The sequence below is a fragment of the Podarcis liolepis genome (assembly GCF_965112155.1).
Source record: "Podarcis liolepis genome assembly, chromosome: 5".
Taxonomy (NCBI): Eukaryota; Metazoa; Chordata; class Lepidosauria; order Squamata; family Lacertidae; genus Podarcis; species Podarcis liolepis.
In genome coordinates, this window is record NC_139556.1 from 30,044,961 (window position 1) to 30,063,165 (window position 18,205).

Here is an 18,205-nt window from a genome sequence, read left to right on the forward strand (position 1 = left end):
CTCTTTAAGCTACTGGCAGGACTTCCTGGCAGTGCCGACCCAGAAACCATTGCAAATGTATCAGACTGCGTATTTGGAGAACCTGGTAGTGCAGAAAGCACACCTTGGAGGAGGCCCGTGCAGGATCCTTTTTTCTTGAGAGGCATGGCAGGTTGCCTTTCAGTTGTTACTACAATCTCCTTTTACAGTAGACCTTCCTTGTGTAACCACAATCAGGTGTGAGCCCTGCCCTGCTTGTTGGTGCCAGATCAATGCTTGGCTGCCCAGATCTATCAGAGCCAATTCTCAAAGACCATTCTGTCGGTAGGGAATATTGTTGACCTCGTGAGGTCAGATATTGGCAAAAGTTATGCAAGTCACTGGCAGGAACAGGTTAAGAAGGTAGCACAAGTATAAAGCGAGGGCTGTGAGGAGTGAGATAAGCTGGAGCCAGAGGAGCTGCCTTGGACTAAGGAGCCATCCTTACTTGGGCAGCTGTTTTGAAGTTCAGGCCTTACAATATGACTTTCATATTTCTAGTCTGCAATGGTTTTTATGGGGTTTGGCCAGAATAAAATGTGTCCCCTGGACACATGCAATGGCCCAATGTATCGAGGCCAAAACTATGGCATACTTCCAATCCTTGCTAAACTCCATCCCAAGCTTAGTCCACTCCAGTTGCATTACTGACATGCATTGATGATAAGAATGTAAGGCAAGGGTGCACAAATAATGAAACATTGCTACACTTGAGGTGTTGACTTTGCCCCATAATTTTAGCATGTATGTTGCAAAACACACTTCGAACCCATTTGTAATGAGGTACTCTATAAATGTCAGATTATGCAAATCAAAATGATCCACATTTCAGTTTTCCTGTTTATATGCTTTAGACCACCACTTGTGGCATTTCAGTGTTATCCAGATTAAAATAAGAAATCCTTATTTTCCAATTATGGTTTCCCACATTCCAAGCACTCTAACATGCCCTCTTCCAGTAAATTATAGAGATGACTTTTATATTCTCTTCATAACCCTCCCCCAAAGAATTTGTGTTTTCTTTCTATAAATATTAAGAGGATATATCAGTTTCTTCAGAGAAGGGAAAAGTTGGGAAAGAAAAACATTTTGAAGTTGCACAACTGTGGTTGATCAAAACAGAACAAGCAAGCAACGTCATGTATAGTGTTTCTAAAGAGCTTACTGTTTAGTTTTATAATAGCAGTATTTCAAGGGTGCTGATGATGCAGTGGGAAGAATGGATTGTTCCTATTGCGAAACTCTTTATTAGTTACTTGTACTTTGAAAGTGAACAAAATGGAAGTATGCAGGCATTCCTCATGCAATGTTAACAATAACAGGACATTTTTTTTAAAAAAAAGGCTAACAAAGACTGGCTGTTTGAGAAATAGTGATTTATCAAAGCAACAGTCAAGCAAAATAAATGTTTGGCATCATTACTAAGGATGGACTGGAAAATGCATTTGTTTTGCTGCTTTCCTCTCCTCCAAATGTACCCTTATAGGTTTGTTTTAATACCACCTTTTAGAAATGGGTTTGTTGCTCAATAAATTGCTCAAGCCTCTCCAACTGTATCTTAAATTGAATTGACTATTTTGTTTTATTTTGTGAAAAATCAATTTAGTAATCTAATATTAAATGTGCAGTTTAAGGCTGTCAACAGCTTCTTTTTTAAGCAAAATAGGTGGAGGGGGCGGAAGAAAGATACACACCTGGTCTGGTTGTGTTTGGTTGTGTCAAATCTCTGCACATGTTACTCATTAGCAGAAACAAACTGTTTCTTCAGGGGGAAAAACAACTCCATTTCTTTTCCATATTAGGGAATTTTACAGACTCCCATTTACCCTAGAATCCTATAATACTGAGCTGGTGGGCATGTCAGGCTGTTTTAAGTTAGAAATGAAGTTTTAAAGAAAGTAATAGATGCTGCGATTTCTCGTGAAAGGCTTCAGCTCTTGTTAAAAGCCTTTGCCCCACATCCTGTACATGTGTAATGGTCAGCACCATCCATGCGGTTGGGCAAGAAGGCTGAAAAGGCATGGCTTATAAACATCCTCTGTTCAGGGCAAGGCCATTTCCCATATGAGTCCCTGCAGTTGCTCAGATAGCTTTGCCCTGTGCTCCCCCATGATGGGAAGTGTAATATGCAGAGGTGGTGAACAGGGATAAGCTATTCATGCTCATCCTACTACTTTGGGGATGGAAGGAGGGCCTAAAACTCAGTGGCAGAACATCTGCTTTGCATGCAGAAGGTCCCAATCCCCTTGCATCTCCAGGCGGAGCTCAGAGAGGACCCTGTCCGAAACCCTGGAAAGCTTCTGCCAGTCAGTGCAGACCGTGAGTTAGATGGACAATGGTTTGACTCAGAATAAGGCCGTTTTCCATGTTCCAGTTGCGGGTTTAGGGCAAGATATCCTTGCTCAATAGGTTGGACTCAATATTGGACTTCCAGAGGAGGAGGAGGAGGAGGAGTTTGGATTTGATATCCCGCTTTATCACTACCCGAAGGAGTCTCAAAGCGGCTAACATTCTCCTTTCCCTTCCTCCCCCACAACACTTTGTGAGGTGAGTGGGGCTGAGAGACTTCAGAGAAGTGTGACTGGCCCAAGGTCACCCAGCAGCTGCATGTGGAAGAGCGGAGATGCGAACCCGGTTCCCCAGATTACGAGACTACCGCTCTTAACCACTACACCACATTGGCTCTCTTCCACATTGGAAACCGCCTTCTGTCAAGTCAAGACTCTTGGTCCACCTAGCTCAATATTGCTGACACTGGCTGGCAGCAGCTCCCCAGGGTTTCAGAGGAGGGTCTTCCCCCAGCCCTTTCCCCTGCCTTTGCAGTTTCTACACCACCCCTTTGACCTATGGATTGGACCAGCATTGTGAACTACGCTGGTTTTATTTCATTTTTAAAGCGGCATGTCACGGTGCCAAATCTCTTTGTTGTTGTTTTCATTCTCAACAGCCCCATTCTGAGAATGCACCACAAGCAGGGTGACCCCGCAGTCCAAAGTATATTACTGTTGGAAGTAACTTCCATTGACTTCATCGGAGCTGGAGTATAAAGGGCACGTCCTGATAAAGCTTTTTGTGGACAGTACCACTTCAAGCTGCAGGTGGAAGAATAAATTCTCGAGAGCGGCTTCATCTAGTGATACAACTTGTGCACACAAGCCTAGTATGTCAGAGAGAAAGACTGCATTCAGCCTTGTCCCTAGCATGGTATTTTTCACACACCCCCTTTCCCCAATTTGAAGCATTTAAACATATAACTTACTCCCCCTCCCCCTCAACTTGAAATGGTACAGTCCAGGAAAAGCTTTTGCAACTGAGTATATAAAACTGGCAAGTTTTGTATAACCTTTAGCTTGGAGAATGTCTCTTCCCATCAGTTGTTAACATTGACTGCACATTGTATTTTGCATGCAGATTTTTCTTCTTACTCTGTGTAGCAGCAAGATGACACTAGAGGGCAACTGAGAGTTTTCTTTCAGGGAACAAATCTGCTTGGTTTAATAATGCCAGCTAAGTGTTTAAAACATGATAAAGATTGATTTTCCCTTCTTGCAGTTTTATATATATAAATATAAATACACAGACACACACACACACACAGACACACACACATGTAGCTTCTCTTTCTTTGTTGACAGCAAATAATAAACCAACTAAAGGGCCTGGGAAGGAAGGGAAAATATAGACAGTGGGGGAGAATGGCTGCTTTTGCCCAAATAAGGGATTATTTTTTGGCTTCCTCATATGTTAGATAATGATCAACTGACAATTGGTCATGAGTTAATAATGCTAGATGCTGAAATATGCATACCATGTGGCAGAAAAACAGCTCTGCCAATAAGTACAATCACTGCCATAGTTACACATCAGGAGGGGGGAAGTCATGGGGAAATGTCTAGAACATTTAATGGCATGTCAACTTAATCTACCCTGTTTCCTTAAAAAAAATCAATGCTGACTCTTTCCCCCCAAAAGATTTTACAGACACAAACACACACACACACACACACACACACACACACACACTCTACTGGTAAGCGTGGAATAATTTTATTGCTTATAGGTTGTTGTTTTTATTCTATAGTGCTGACTCTTCTAGACTGCGGTCTTACAAAAGCTTTTGTCCTGAATAGGAGAAAACACTTTTGAGCTAGGGGGTAAGGAAAATCATTTTTTCAACATTTCCAATGTAGCAACATTTGTCTTTTCCACTATGCAGCCTGCCCCAACCAATTTTGAGAGGCCTTGCAGTACACGCCTGCTTCTTTGATTATTTATTTATCTACCCAGACAAGCTACATGCAGCGGGAGAAAATAAAGTGGCATGCTTCATCTTGGCATCCACCTGTTTCGGGGTACAATGGAGGAGTGCACCTTTTGGGGTTGGAAGTCAAACTGTTGGAAGCTGCAGAGCTTGTGTGGCTGTGGAGACCGATGCGGGAGAGACATGTTCTGTTGCAGCTGGGGCAGGTGAAGGCGTCCGGTTGTGCTAGTGCAGATACAGTGGTACCTTGGGTTACAAACACCTCAGGTTACAAACACTTCGGGGTACAGACTCCGCTAACCCATAAGTAGTACCTCGGGTTAATAATAATAATAATTTATTATTTATATCCCGCCCATCTGGCTGAGTTTGCCCAGCCACTCTGGGCGGCTCCCAATCAGTGTTAAAAACAGTACAGCGTTACATATTAAAAACTTCCCTGAACAGGGCTGCCTTAAGATGTCTTCTGAATGTCAGGTAATTATTTATCTCTTTGACATCTGAAGGGAGGGCGTTCCACAGGGCGGGCGCCACTACCGAGAAGGCCCTCTGTCTGGTTCCCTGTAGCCTCACTTCTCGCAATGAGGGAACCGCCAGAAGGCCCTCGGCACTGGATCTCAGTGTCCGGGCTGAACGATGGGGGTGGAGACGCTCCTTCAGGTATACAGGACTGAGGCCGTTTAGGGCTTTAAAGGTCAGCACCAACACTTTGAATCGTGCTCGGAAACGTACTGGGAGCCAATGCAGATCTCTCAGAACCGGTGTTATGTGGTCCCGGCGGCCACTCCCAGTCACTCCCAGTCAGAACTTTACCTCAGGATGAGAACAGAAATTGCACGCCGGCAGCGGGAGGCCCCATTAGCTAAAGTGGTACCTCAGGTTAAGAACGGTTTCAGGTTAAGAACGGACCTCCGGAACAAATTAAGTACGTAAGCAGAGGTACCACTTTATAGCATGGCAGGGATAGTACAACTCCGTGGCAGGACTGAGGTTTCCCCTGAGTATCCTCATTTCCAGTAAGAGGATACTGGGCAACAGGGCAAGGAAGGGCCTTTCTAACCTTCAATCCACTGATCTGCTGCTACATAATTTGTAGGTTTATCTTTATTTGTGTCTATGTTAGGTTGCATACACTTCCCAGGTGTTTCCCCATCCAGGCATCATCCAGGGCCAGGTTGTGCCACTTGCGGAATTGGTCCTCCTTTCGCCCTCCTCGTTGGGAATACTTAGTTTGCGTCTTCTAATAGGATCTTCCGGGGGGGGGGGGGGGAGGTTTTCCTTGCCAGTTCAGAGATCTGTGTACAGTTTTGAATAACAAGTTCAGAGCCCATTGCCAACTGGAAGGTTTCATACCAGGTGCCAACTGGGGATTATGGGTGTGGTGGCTGAAAGCCAATCTAACTTTGCAAGAGAGACGTTCTCTAATAAACAAGGATCACATATTCCAGTTAATATCCCAGGTGGCTCCTTCCCTAACCCCCACCCCAAGACACTCACTCCCCCTATTCTCATGGGAACTCTCCTTGGAAATGTTTGTGGAACTTTGTCTCTGATTTAGTCAAGGAGCTTAACCATCTGCTTAACTTTTAAGCATAGGCATATTTGAATGAATGAGGTTATTAATACCCTAAGTTTCACATAACCTCTAACAGTTGCTGGATGAAAATAGGTACATTTGTTTGCCGTTACACAAGAGAGCCACTCCACATAGCGGCGTTGAGAGCATGGCGTGTGACCAAGCTGCTTTCATGATGGTGGGGCCCTGATGGCTGGCAGAATTTTAGAAACATCACTTTCAAATATATGTTTTCCTATCACTAAGAAAGCACTTACAGTCGTACTTTGGTTTTCGAACAGCTTAGTTCCCAAACATTTTGGCTCCCGAACGCTGCAAGCCTGGAAGTGACTGTTCCGGTTTGCGAACTATTTTTGGAAGCCGAACCTCCATTGGGGCTTCCATGGCTTCTGATTGGCTGCAGGAGCTTCCTGCAGCCAATCAGAAGCTGTGCTGTGGTTTCCAAACATTTTAGAAGTCTAACGGACTTCTGGAACGGATTCCATTCGACTTCCAAGGTACGACTGTATTTTATAGATATGGTCTGAATGTTCATTTCAATAGCTAGTGCCCGTTTTCAAAGCTCAGCATATATTAACAAAGATAAGTCTCCTTTGGAGGTCTTTAAGCAGAGGCTTGACAACCATATGTCAGGAGTGCTCTGATGGTGTTTCCTGCTTGGCAGGGGGTTGGACTCGATGGCCCTTGTGGTCTATTCCAACTCTATGATTCTATGATGTCACCTTATCTTTTCCATAGACCTCTGTTTGCACAAAATGGATCCTTCATATCAATGCTTTCCTCCATTCTGCCTTTTTCAGCCCTACTGATGCCATAGGTCCACTGTTGTTGGTAGGGCAATGCCCACAGAAGTTTCCACAGAGGTGGAGAAGGGATATCTGACATTGGATCTCATTAACATGCATTAACCCTTCTGTTTCCCTCCCCTTATGGATTTGATTTATGGGCTACTTTTAAAATGAGGCTGCGTTTGAAATTGCATTTTAACCTATATTTTAAATTGGCTTTTTTCTATTATGTTTTTATTGCAGTTTGACTGGTGTTAGCCGCCCTGAGCCTAGCTCTGGCCGGGGAGGGCGGGGTATAAATAAATTATTATTATTATTATTATTATTATTATTATTATTATTATTATTATTATCTATTTAGGCATTTGTTTTTAAAAAAAGACAGCTAGCACTGCCTCCTTTTGGAGATGGTTTCAACTACTGTTACTAAGTTATTTGGCTTCTTTATCCATGTTCCGCTCCTTCCTTCATCTCAGTCCTTTCCTGTGCGCTTAAAGGGGGTGGGGAATGCAACAGAGATTTCTATAATTCTGTGAAGCTGGAGGCAAGCGAGGGATAGAGAATGGCTATCACAGTACATTACTGTCATACAAAAATAGTGTCTTTTTAAAATGTTTCTGAGAGGCCCTAATACCTACAGGCCAGAACGGAATAGTCGCATCAGGAAATAAGCATAGCATTTAGAGTAAAAAGCGGCAGGGGAGGATAGGATTTCGATCATTACTTAATACATTTGTTAAGTTTGTGAGACGAAATGAGGGGAAAACGGTGCGGGTTGTGGAAGTTCGCTTACATGATTCCAGCAACTGCCAGAGAATTCCAAGAGTATTTTGTGTTTGGTACATGTCAACGATCCAGGTATTTCAAATGAAGTAATACATTCCATTCTCATTAAAAGCCTTTGGCAGCAACACTGATCTCTTACAATACGCCCAGGTAGCTAGCTGGACTTCAGCTATGTTAATAGCTCCTTTCAGCAACCTGTGCTCTGTAACAACACTTCTTGATGTCAGTCAAAATAAATGAATTGAGAAAACAAACCCACATTTTGGCGAGGACTCATCAAACGTTAATAAGAAATATTTCATGCTGTAAAACCAGAGTAATGCTACACTCAGGTTACTCTGGTTGTCTTAGACCATCTAAAAATATAGAAAATTATTTGCCCATAGCAGAAAACTGTGTGGCGTGGGGGGGGGGGTTGTACCACAATGAATGAATGGGCCATGTCTTTCTGTATCTTTGGTTTGCATGGCACATAGAATAGCATCTCTGATCAAGGACTTCTCTGATTCATATCTCACATCTGCCATGAATATGGTAGGCAGCCTTGGGCAAGCTACTCTCTCATAGCCTCACCCAAATCTGCTGCTTGGAGACAATAATTCAGGGTTACTTTGCAGAGTTGACAGGGCTATTTGAAATAAAGGATGGTGTGAACCACTTTGGTCACCCCGAAGCAATATACAAATTCTGAGTGTTTTTATTATTAGCCTTTAAAATCTTTTGCAATTTAACTGTTTGTGAACTGCGATCATTTTTCTTCATTTTGCATATTTATTCGCATAGATTAAGACCTTCAAAGTTGGGAAATGTTAGCTAGCAGTTTTCAATGTCTAATGGCATTCATCTTGGGCACAAAATAATATTGGAAGGGGCAGTAAAAAAATGGCTCCCATAGAGCTAATGGGACCATTCACCTAGGACAAGGATTCCTCAAGGATTTGTTTCACGGATTACTATTGTTTTGATTTAATGGTTCTTTGTGGGCTACCATATTTTGTTACTTTATGGCCGTCATCTGAGATGCAACGGCTTCTACTAGAGTTTCCCTTTATGGCCACTCCAGCAAAACTGTGAACATGTATATGGGGCAGAACTGTCTCTGATAGGGGCTTTGTTAAAGTTTCCACTGCAGCCAGTTGCACTGCTGTTTGCTTTTTAAATTTAAATATTAATTTGACTTGAAAAGTGCCTTGTCTCTTCAGCAAGATTATAGAAACCCCCCTGCACCTCAGCATTTTCCTTTATTCTTTCCAATGTGTCATTTGGGAGTTGAAAGTATACCTACACCCCGACTACTGATGATTCCTAGGCCAAAGTTCATAACTATTATGCTTGCCTATGTGATTCTTTGATCAGTCTATGACAGGGTGGATTATTATTTAATACTGAGGGTCACATCAGGCATTCCCCACCCCCACCAAATTTCCACACATTATGATTTTCTGCATAGATAATGGATGTCCTTTCAGTGTGAGAAAATATATTTTAATGAGCACACCCCACCTGATTTGCTGTGTTCAGGTTCAACAGGGTGCATGTGTACAGTGGTACCTCGGGTTACAGACGTTTCAGGTTACAGACTCCGCTAACCCAGAAATATTACCTCGGGTTAAGAACTTTGCTTCAGGATGAGAACAAAAATTGTGCTCCGGTGGCACGGCGGCAGCAGGAGGCCCCATTAGCTAAAGTGGTACCTCAGGTTAAGAACAGTTTCAGGTTAAGAATGGACCTCCAGAATGAATACCTGTATACCCCAGTATACCTGAAGGCCCAGTATACCTGAAGGAGCGTCTCCACCCCCATCGTTCTGCCCGGACACTGAGGTCCAGCGCCGAGGGCCTTCTGGCGGTTCCCTCATTGCGAGAAGCGAAGCTACAGGGAACCAGGCAGAGGGCCTTTTCGGTGGTGGCGCCCGCCCTGTGGAATGCCCTCCCATCGGATGTCAAGGTGATGGACAACTACCTGACATTCAGAAAACATCTTAAGGCGGCCCTATTCAGGGAAGCTTTTAATGTATGATATTTTAGTGTTTCTTGGTTTCTGTGGAAGCCGCCCAGAGTGGCTGGGGAAACCCAGCCAGATGGGCGGGGTACAAATAATAAATTATTATTATTATTATTATTATTATTATTAATATTATTATTATTAAGTTCTTAACCCAAGGTACCACTGTATTTGAGGCTCAGGAATGCATACCTAAGGACAAAAAGTCAAATGGAAATCAGCTCCCAAAGGCAGGCAATTCTCGAATTATAGAAGCTGCACTGAAACCAATAAGTTCCAGATGTTGATGGTGACTGGAGGTTTAATTGAATTTAGCAGTTTTTAATATTCAACCTAGGGCACTGAAATATCTAAGGCACTAACCTTATTTGACCAAACTGTGTTTTTGTTCCTCATCAGCCTTATGATAAAAATAAAAAATAGCATGAGTTAATTGTATACTGTTTCCTTTAAACAATGATGGGACGCTGTGGGTTTTTTGTTTTGGTGTGAGTTTTCATACTGCTATCACTTTTTCCAAACGCAGGAAATCTATGTCCTATTCTTCTTCTGAAAAAGCAAGAGTGAGTTTATCTTGGGAATCCAGAGCTATGAATGGTGTTAAGTCTTTCTTTCTAAAATGGAAAGAGTTGCTAAGCTCAGATTGTCAGCAAGGGCTTGTGTGGTTCTTGATATTTGCAAAATTTCCATGTCACACTGTTTCACCTCACCCAGAATCCCAGAGTTATTTTGACACCAGGAAGTAGCTAGGTGGAAAAGTAATCATATTTTTTTATTGTACCGAGAACAATTTGCTTTGCCAATAATTAGGTGAACTTCCTTTTTGTTGCTATTGTACATATTTTGAAACAGAACTTTCCCCCAATCTTTGGTTCTTGTTTGATTTGTGTCACCATACTATTTCCACAGAAATAGTTAGTGTCACAAAGGTCAGGATTAGGGACAAAACAGGAAGAATGGGAGAGCTATGAAAAAGAAAGAAAATGTGTAAACCAGAGGTTTTCAACCTTTTTGAGTCCACAACTACCTTCTTTCTGCAGGACCCCTGTGGGGATCAGGAGCCCAGTTATATCACCCCTTGCCTGAAGAGCTGGAAGCCTCTCTCCCTTTTTCGAACACCCTCCCTTGTGGAGTTTCCCCCCAGCCTCCTCTCCCCTCTCCTTGGGAGTCCTCCAGGCAGTCTCTGAGGTGCCCACCCCCTGCCCCAAAGAGAGGTATCTCCTCACACTGTCCATTCCCAAGAGCAAGGGCTGGAGGACTAGTTGGCTGGGCTCCCTTCCTTGTTTGCTTACTCCAAGGCCGCCTCAGCTCCTGGCAACCAGCACCCCCTGACCAGCCCCGGAGGCACCATTTACCTGCAGAACTTGTAGCCAGGGCTGCTGCAACAAACAGCTGTGCAAGCCTTGTGAGGCAGAGATGCAAGAGGGCATCAGAGGAGGGAGGGAAGGAAAGAGGGACAGAGGCCAGTGTTGCCTGTGGCACCCCTGACCATCATTCAAGGCACCACAGGGTACCACGGCACACTGACTGAAAACCATTGATGTAAATCATTTGGCTTTATTTATCTACACAGTCATGCCAATGGGGTAAATTACAGTGGCTTACAGCAAGGATGACAGGATGATGTAGCAAGGAGCTCAAGTGGTGGAACAAAAGTCCCCCCACCCACCCAAAGCACCTTTTATACTGATTTTTCCAGAAGGACGAAAGCCACCTTTAATTCATACCTTCTAAGCTTAATCCTGACTATAGGTCTGGAAGGATAGCAGAGTTGATAGTATCCAAACGTACTGTGAGGTCCAGGGAAAAACCACATGGTTGTGTTCTACTCCTATCCATTCCCCAGGGTAAGACATCTCAGAGGTCCATAAGCCCACCTGCGCCCTGGTAGATTTCACAGTAGCCAAGTTGGGCAAGGATCCAGGGAGCACATGGTAGCTCTTAGCCCTCCAAGAAGGTTGTCCACATCCTCAGGTTGCACAAGCTGAAAAGTAGCCCTTGCAGTGTGCTCAGATGGTGTGCCAATCCTATCCATTTCAGCCCCTGTACCAATTATAGCATCCAAGTTAATATGGGTATGAGTGGCCTTATCTGTAAAATGTATGGGAAACTCATCGCAGGAGGCCTCCAGGGGTTCTAGGTCTCCTCACCTCCCTATATTAATACAAGGGCCTTCATGACCTGAACTAGCTTTGCTCTGTGACATTGAACAGCTGCATTGGTGGTGGAGAAGTAATATTTTGTCACCACCATCTCACCACTGTTTGAATCAAACTCTAGTGTTTCATACTTTCGCTTGGTAGAACAGGTTAACTTTTGTCATAGGCACCTAAACTTGGAATATAGCAAGTTACTACAATTGCCATCCATTTAAATTTGTTGATTTATCATTCATTTTAATTAATTACCTGATTAGGTATCTGGTTTAAATTTAAGTCATTTTACATATTACAACATTTTCAATTTAAGGTCTTGTTCGATGACACTGAAAGAATCAAAAGTACTGTTCATTATTAGAAAGGCAATTTAAATATTTCCTTCCCTAATAAGTAATTAAAATAGCTTCAAATTAGGCATGTGTTCCCCTAGCTCATAGTGCGACTGAATAAAAACTGTACTGTACTAAAGTTTTAAGTTGATTAAACTGTTTAAAATGAGCGACTTTCATTGTTGTTTCTTCATTTTCCCATGTACTTGGTCTGTTTCTTTGCTCTTTCGTTCTCTTGTTGGTTTCTTTTTAATTCTGCCTGCTTCACAGACAAGAAGTCTTGATATGCACAGTCTGTTATGCACATACTTAATTTATTCATTGTATTACATTTATGGACCACATTTCTTCCATCATGGAACCCAAGATTACGTACATGTTGTTCCCGGGTAATTATCTGGTTGCACTGAGACTTTCTACAAGTACTCATTACATAAACAGGTTTTATGGGAAGTCTTCCTACTGCAGGGCCGAACTTTCTACCCCAGCCAACCCACAGTAGTTGTGTTTGCTTTTGCTGTCTAGTTTTCCTCCCCACTCCCCCTTAAGCTTGGTGCTATCTCTGTTGCTTGAGAAGGAAGGAAGGAAGGAAGGAAGGAAGGAAGGAAGGAAGGAAGGAAGGGGAGGTTGATGTTGCAGGGTCTAAAGACCAGCCAGGCAGCAAACTCTCATAGAATCAGTGCAGAAAAAGCCAACCACCCATTCCTCTCCACGCCAACCATGGGCCACTCTTTCAGCAGCTGGTTCAAGGCACTACATCTGGCAAGTTTATCCATCTGCTGACTAGGATCTACTACTTGCTAAGTAGTTTATTTAAGTTTACGTTACTCTGACACTTTTCTGCAGGGTTTTGTGTGAACTGATTTTGTGTGTATGTGGTTTGTTGGTTTGTTGTTGTTTTTTAAAAAGATGGCATGAATTTTTATCTTCTGACATTCTCAGAGAGAAAATACGGGACGATCTATGAAAACCCATTTTTATTCACTGGGCATTTTTAACTTCTAATTTTTTGTTGATTTTGAAAATCTGTTATTCTATTATTGTTTACTTGTATTGTGCTACAAATGGTTTGCTCGCTGCCCTGAAATCCAGATAGGATGAAGTGGAGTGTAAACATGTAAAACGAAGAACTAATTCATCCTGTAACAATTCAACATTCTGAATATTCCTGATGACTGATCTCTTTGGTGGGAAGTGGTATTTTTCACCACATGATCTATCAAATATCTTTTGGATAATAATGTCACCATGAATAAATAGATCATATACATATTTTGTGATCACCTATCATTTTTTTCAGCAGAGGGAAATGTAGCTCACTTAGGAGCGGTATATACAGTATGTGCATTACGTATGGGGATGTGTTAATCTTTTCAGCTGCAATGGAAATATTACTTTTAATGTCAGACTGCCTCTCGCTATGCAGTGAAATACCACAGTCATCACTGATTCATAGGGATGCTTTCCTTTTAATTATACATCCAATATGAATGAGATTTAAAGTTGCATTATGTTATACAAGAAGTAATCTTAGAACATTCTGGATGGAGTCATTTCCTGTCCAAATTCCTCAGCAACCGAAGAAATGAGAAATTCTATATTGCCACCACTACTACCCAGGCATAAGCAAGATCATTATTCCAGGAATTTGCCCTTTTCTGCCATTTGAAGCTTTTCACTTAATTAATTAAAACTTTAAACCGAGAAATTTGGCAGGGCTTTGCGTGTTTTCCTTTTGTGCAAAACAACACTGCATGCCCCTGAAATTCAGGAATAACCTGTATTTTTCTAAAATGCCCATGCTGGGAACTAGCTGTGCTTTCGTTCTGGTTACCATAAAACAAGTAATCCTTACAAAACCCAAGATCCTGAGCCAGAATTAATCCTCGTCATTTGAGCAACTTCAGGTGCTTTTGCCAGACATGAATTTGCCCCATTTACTCTACGGCAGTCGTTAAATTTTAGTGCTCGCATCAGGCTGCAATAAATCAAGAAAGCACTTTGGACTTGACGCAACCTCTTTTGAAGGGAGATATTATTGACACCTTCTCTCTCACACTCTCTCTCTTTCTCTCTCTGGGCCTTAAAAGCGACCCTGGGTTTGTGGAACGTGGCGTGCTCTCCAACTGGTGTCGAGCAAAGAGGTCATGAGCAACAAAACAATTAGGATGAAATCATGAGCTACATTTGTAAACGAGGGAGCAGGCTTCTTGGCAGGGTGTCAGCCGCTAGAGAGCTGGAGTCCGGAGTGCACATCCCACTCTCCTCTGTTGGAGTCACTCATCTGTGTTTATATGAGTAACGGAGCAGCTGAGGGGGAGGGGATTTGTAAGCGCCAAGCAAATACTCCGAGCGCTCATTCTGTGTAAGACTGACATGCACACCGAGTCGAGACTACTTCCAGGGATGTAGTGAGCGCGCAGTCACATGCTGCAGCATTCATGAGTAGAGAGATAAATCAAGCAGATGTTTGTCGACTGGAATGGGTAATAATTTCTTTTACTCTCTCTTGATCCCCTCCTCCCTTTTTCCTCCCCCCCCCCCCTTTCGCATGCTAGCCTCAGATGCCAAACCTTGGAGTTGCTTTCTAAAACACTTAGCGGCAGGCAGTGCTGAAGCATGAAACATTTGTGGGGGCGAGGGAAGAAGGTTTGGGGTGGGACCTTTGCTTTTAAGCTGAGGGGTGATGTGTTTGTTTTGTTTTCGTTCTCCACTTGAACCACTGCCAGCAGGAAACTGGGTTTTTCTTCTTCTCCTCCAGAGCATCAGTATCAAATTATAGCAGCCTTGCATCTGAGAGCTAATTAAAATGTAAAATGTCCTGAAACCACTTGTGTGACAAATGTAAGATTAGAAACAATTAGAAGCCACTCGAGAGGCTTGTGGTGTTTCGATTTCTGACATTATTATAATCGTCCCTGGAAGTAATGAAAACAATGGTTACTTTAAAAGAGGGGGGGGGTTACAGCAAGTTATCTCCACTATAATCACAAGTTAATGATTGTTTATCGTTTTTAATGTTGTTGAAGTCCGGTGACTGAGCACACAAGGGTCACTTTTCTTACAGAACAAAACAACTACTTCATTCTTTTCCTTATAGTTTTGTCATAATCAGCATTATATTGTATGTGTGTGCATGCCCGTGTTTAAAAGACATCTAAATGTGTGTTTTCCTCGTTTGACCTATATGTAGTATATACTGGTTATCAAAGAGCAACTCAGAGTTTTTCTGTATTGTGGAATCTCTCAGTTCTGTTAAAAAAGACTTCAAGTGTAGCATTAAAGAGACTGATTTGATAAAGTGAGGATTGCATTTATGTTTGTCTCATGCCTTTAGCGGTTGAACTGTACTATACAGAAGTACCAATCAATTATTTTGTTCTTTGTGCTATATATGGAAGTGGTTGTTTTTTTCAACTTAGAAAATCTTTGACGCACATAAACATTGGCTAATCAAATACCTTCTACTATAAGGAAATTCCCAGAAGAAGGAATCAAGTTAATGCTTACATTTTACATAATAAAATGGATGTATGAAAGATGTTCACCCATCTGATCTTTTGTTTTGCAAGAGAGCAATTTGTGCTTTCTCAACATTCATTTGGATCCTTGTCATATGTTAATAGCAACAGATTAGCTGGGGTGGCAGGAAATATAATTTAGAAATATGTGACCTAGAAACAGTTCTACTACTGGCAATAACATCCTTGTTTATTATAGGGAGACGTAGGCTGCTTCAAGGTGCATGCTTGTTCTTGAAGACTGCTCAACTGGTGTTCAGCTGTGTTACCCCTTTGTAAGAAATTGTGCTGAAATTGTTGCCTGTTTGTTTTCAGCGCCAAATCTTAAAGGCAGACCACGCAAAAAGAAGTCATGCCCACAGAGAAGAGATTCACTCAGTGGCTTTAAAGATTCCAATAACAATTGTGAAGGCAAGGCTGTTGCCAAGGTAAGACATTTAGTAATTTTCATCCAACTTCAATTTTGCCTTTCTTTTCCAGTAAAGCATTTCAAAGTAGGGATTGTCCCCACCTCCCTGCCTCTCTTTTAAATGAAAATCAATATGGATTGCAGTTGTTTGAGTGGGCGGGCTTCCTCCCCCCCCCTTTTACATTTTTTTGTCTGCATTATCTGGAGCACTTTGGGAAAACAATCTTTGTTTAAAACTTCTGTTGAGATTTACTACAATTGCACACACCTTTCCATAGTTAAAACCATGCTCAAGGCAGCCTACAACATGAAAAAATACATAATTACAAATGTAGCAAAAGTAGTCAAAAACAATAAATAAAACCTCAGAAGGTACACAACCAAATTAAACCATTTCCGCATAAATCATAATAAGATCTAAAACAAACATACAAAAAATAGTATCAAAAACAGCAACAACTCCCCACCCCCTGGCAACAACAACAACCTATAAAAAATACCCCAACGCAGCCTCAGCTTTTGTAGCTGGAGTCAGTCAGGGCCCTGCCCACCCAGGCCAGTAGGAAAAAGGCCTGCAAGGCAGGGAGCAGAAGCCTCCATTTCTGTAGCTGGAGTCAGCGCAGCCTATCTGTCTTGAACACCATAGTTTCCTTCAGTATGATTTATCTGAAACATTTGTAAGCTGCTTTCACAAGTGACCCCAAAGTGATTTCCATGTAACAAAAGGATATAAAAAAACCCACTTGATTCATTAATTACTATCTAGCCTTTCCTCCAAAGAGCTGAAGGGCAGTGTACATGGTTCTCCATTTTATCACCAGCCCTGTGAGGCCGGGGTGGAAGGTCACCCTAAGTGAGTGGTTTTCTCTCATGGCTTAGTGGGAGTTGAACTTGGGTCTCCTCCGTGCTAGTCCAACATTCAAGCATCTATACTACGTTGAAAATTAAATTGCTCAAAGCCCTTCTTAGTTGCCTTTCAAATATAATTTGAAAATAACCATATATGAAACGGGAACTTCCTTTGAGTAACAGATTACAGCGAACACACAAAAAAAGTTACCTAGAATAACATTGCTGTTCGTCTTTAGAAAAGTTGAAAAGGAAATTCAGAGTGCAAGTTAATATTCTGGACAGGGTCTTTTAAACACACCGCCTTATGCTTAAACTATCTATGGGTCTCGGATTACCATGGGTTGGTTTTCATGCACATGTTAATCACCTGATGAATCATCAAGTGGTGACTTGTATGCATGAATGAGCCATCAGAAAGCCTCCAGATATCACCTCCCATCACTTCAGTTACATTGGCACAACGTGCAGTATAATGACCATGCACACTGCTGGAAATGGGATAACTATTGGGATAACTCGCTTGGCTATGTTTGTAATACGAAGCACCAGCCATTATTTTGGCGCTTCTTGTAGAAGAGTTTCCACGTCAGCATTTAATGCCTATCAGAAGGCAGAATTAAGCAGTTTCTGCATGAATTTTCTAATGTGAGCTATCAGTTTGCATATCAAAGTCCCAGCCATCAGAAGGAGAGAAATCAACTGATGTACTTGCATGGTGGACCTAGTCTGGAGTGTATTTCCATCAAACAATTATTTTGTGCCTTCTCCATCCATATCACGGAGAGTTGTGCTGCCCTCTTTTGCATCCTCTGTTGAAGTAAATGGATACTACATGGCTGGTTGGCTGGCTGAATATATAGCAATTTGAAGACAACATTATCGTGCTCAACTATTTACATTTCTGAAGTGTTGAAAGCTCTTGTTGCTGAGGCTTTCAGTGGGCTATTTACAGTGATGTACTAGCTACCTTGGGCCGTGGGTGGCGCTGTGGTCTAAACCACAGAGCCTTGGGCTTGCTGATCAGAAGGTCGGCGGTTTGAATCCCCGCAACGGGGTGAGCTCCCGTTGCTTGGTCCCTGCTCCTGCCAACCTAGCAATTCGAAAGCATGTCAAAGTGCAAGTAGATAAATAGGTACCGATGTGGCAGGAAGGTAAATGGCATTTCCGTGTGCTGCTCTGGTTCACCAGAAGTGGCTTAGTCATGCTGGCCACATGACTCGGAAGCTGTACGCCGGCTCCCTCAGCCAATAAAGCGAGGTGAGCGCCGCAACCCCAGAGTTGTTCGCGACTGGACATAACATTCAGGGGTCCCTTTACCTTTACCTCACTAGCTACCATGTCAATCTGCATTTCAAGTATGTTTGTACAAATTTAAAGCAGTTTAAACACCAATGGCTACTTCAATCACTTCTTATTTGTCCTGTCCAAATTGTATGATGAAGCCAGTTTTGTTTTCATATAGGCCTCCTGAGCTTGTAAAAGATTTGTGGCATACAAAATTA

At 42.4% G+C, this 18,205-nt stretch overlaps 1 protein-coding gene across 3 annotated transcripts in view; it reads left to right on the forward strand.

The window, feature by feature from the left end:
* ARID5B (AT-rich interaction domain 5B) overlaps positions 1-18,205 on the forward strand; it is a 182,715-nt gene that overhangs the window by 110,897 nt on the left and 53,613 nt on the right. For all 3 annotated transcript variants that reach the window (XM_083502392.1, XM_083502393.1, XM_083502394.1), the window contains exon 5: positions 15,758-15,870. In XM_083502392.1, the coding sequence (XP_083358518.1) occupies positions 15,758-15,870 (113 nt within the window). The remainder of the gene's footprint in view (positions 1-15,757; positions 15,871-18,205) is intronic.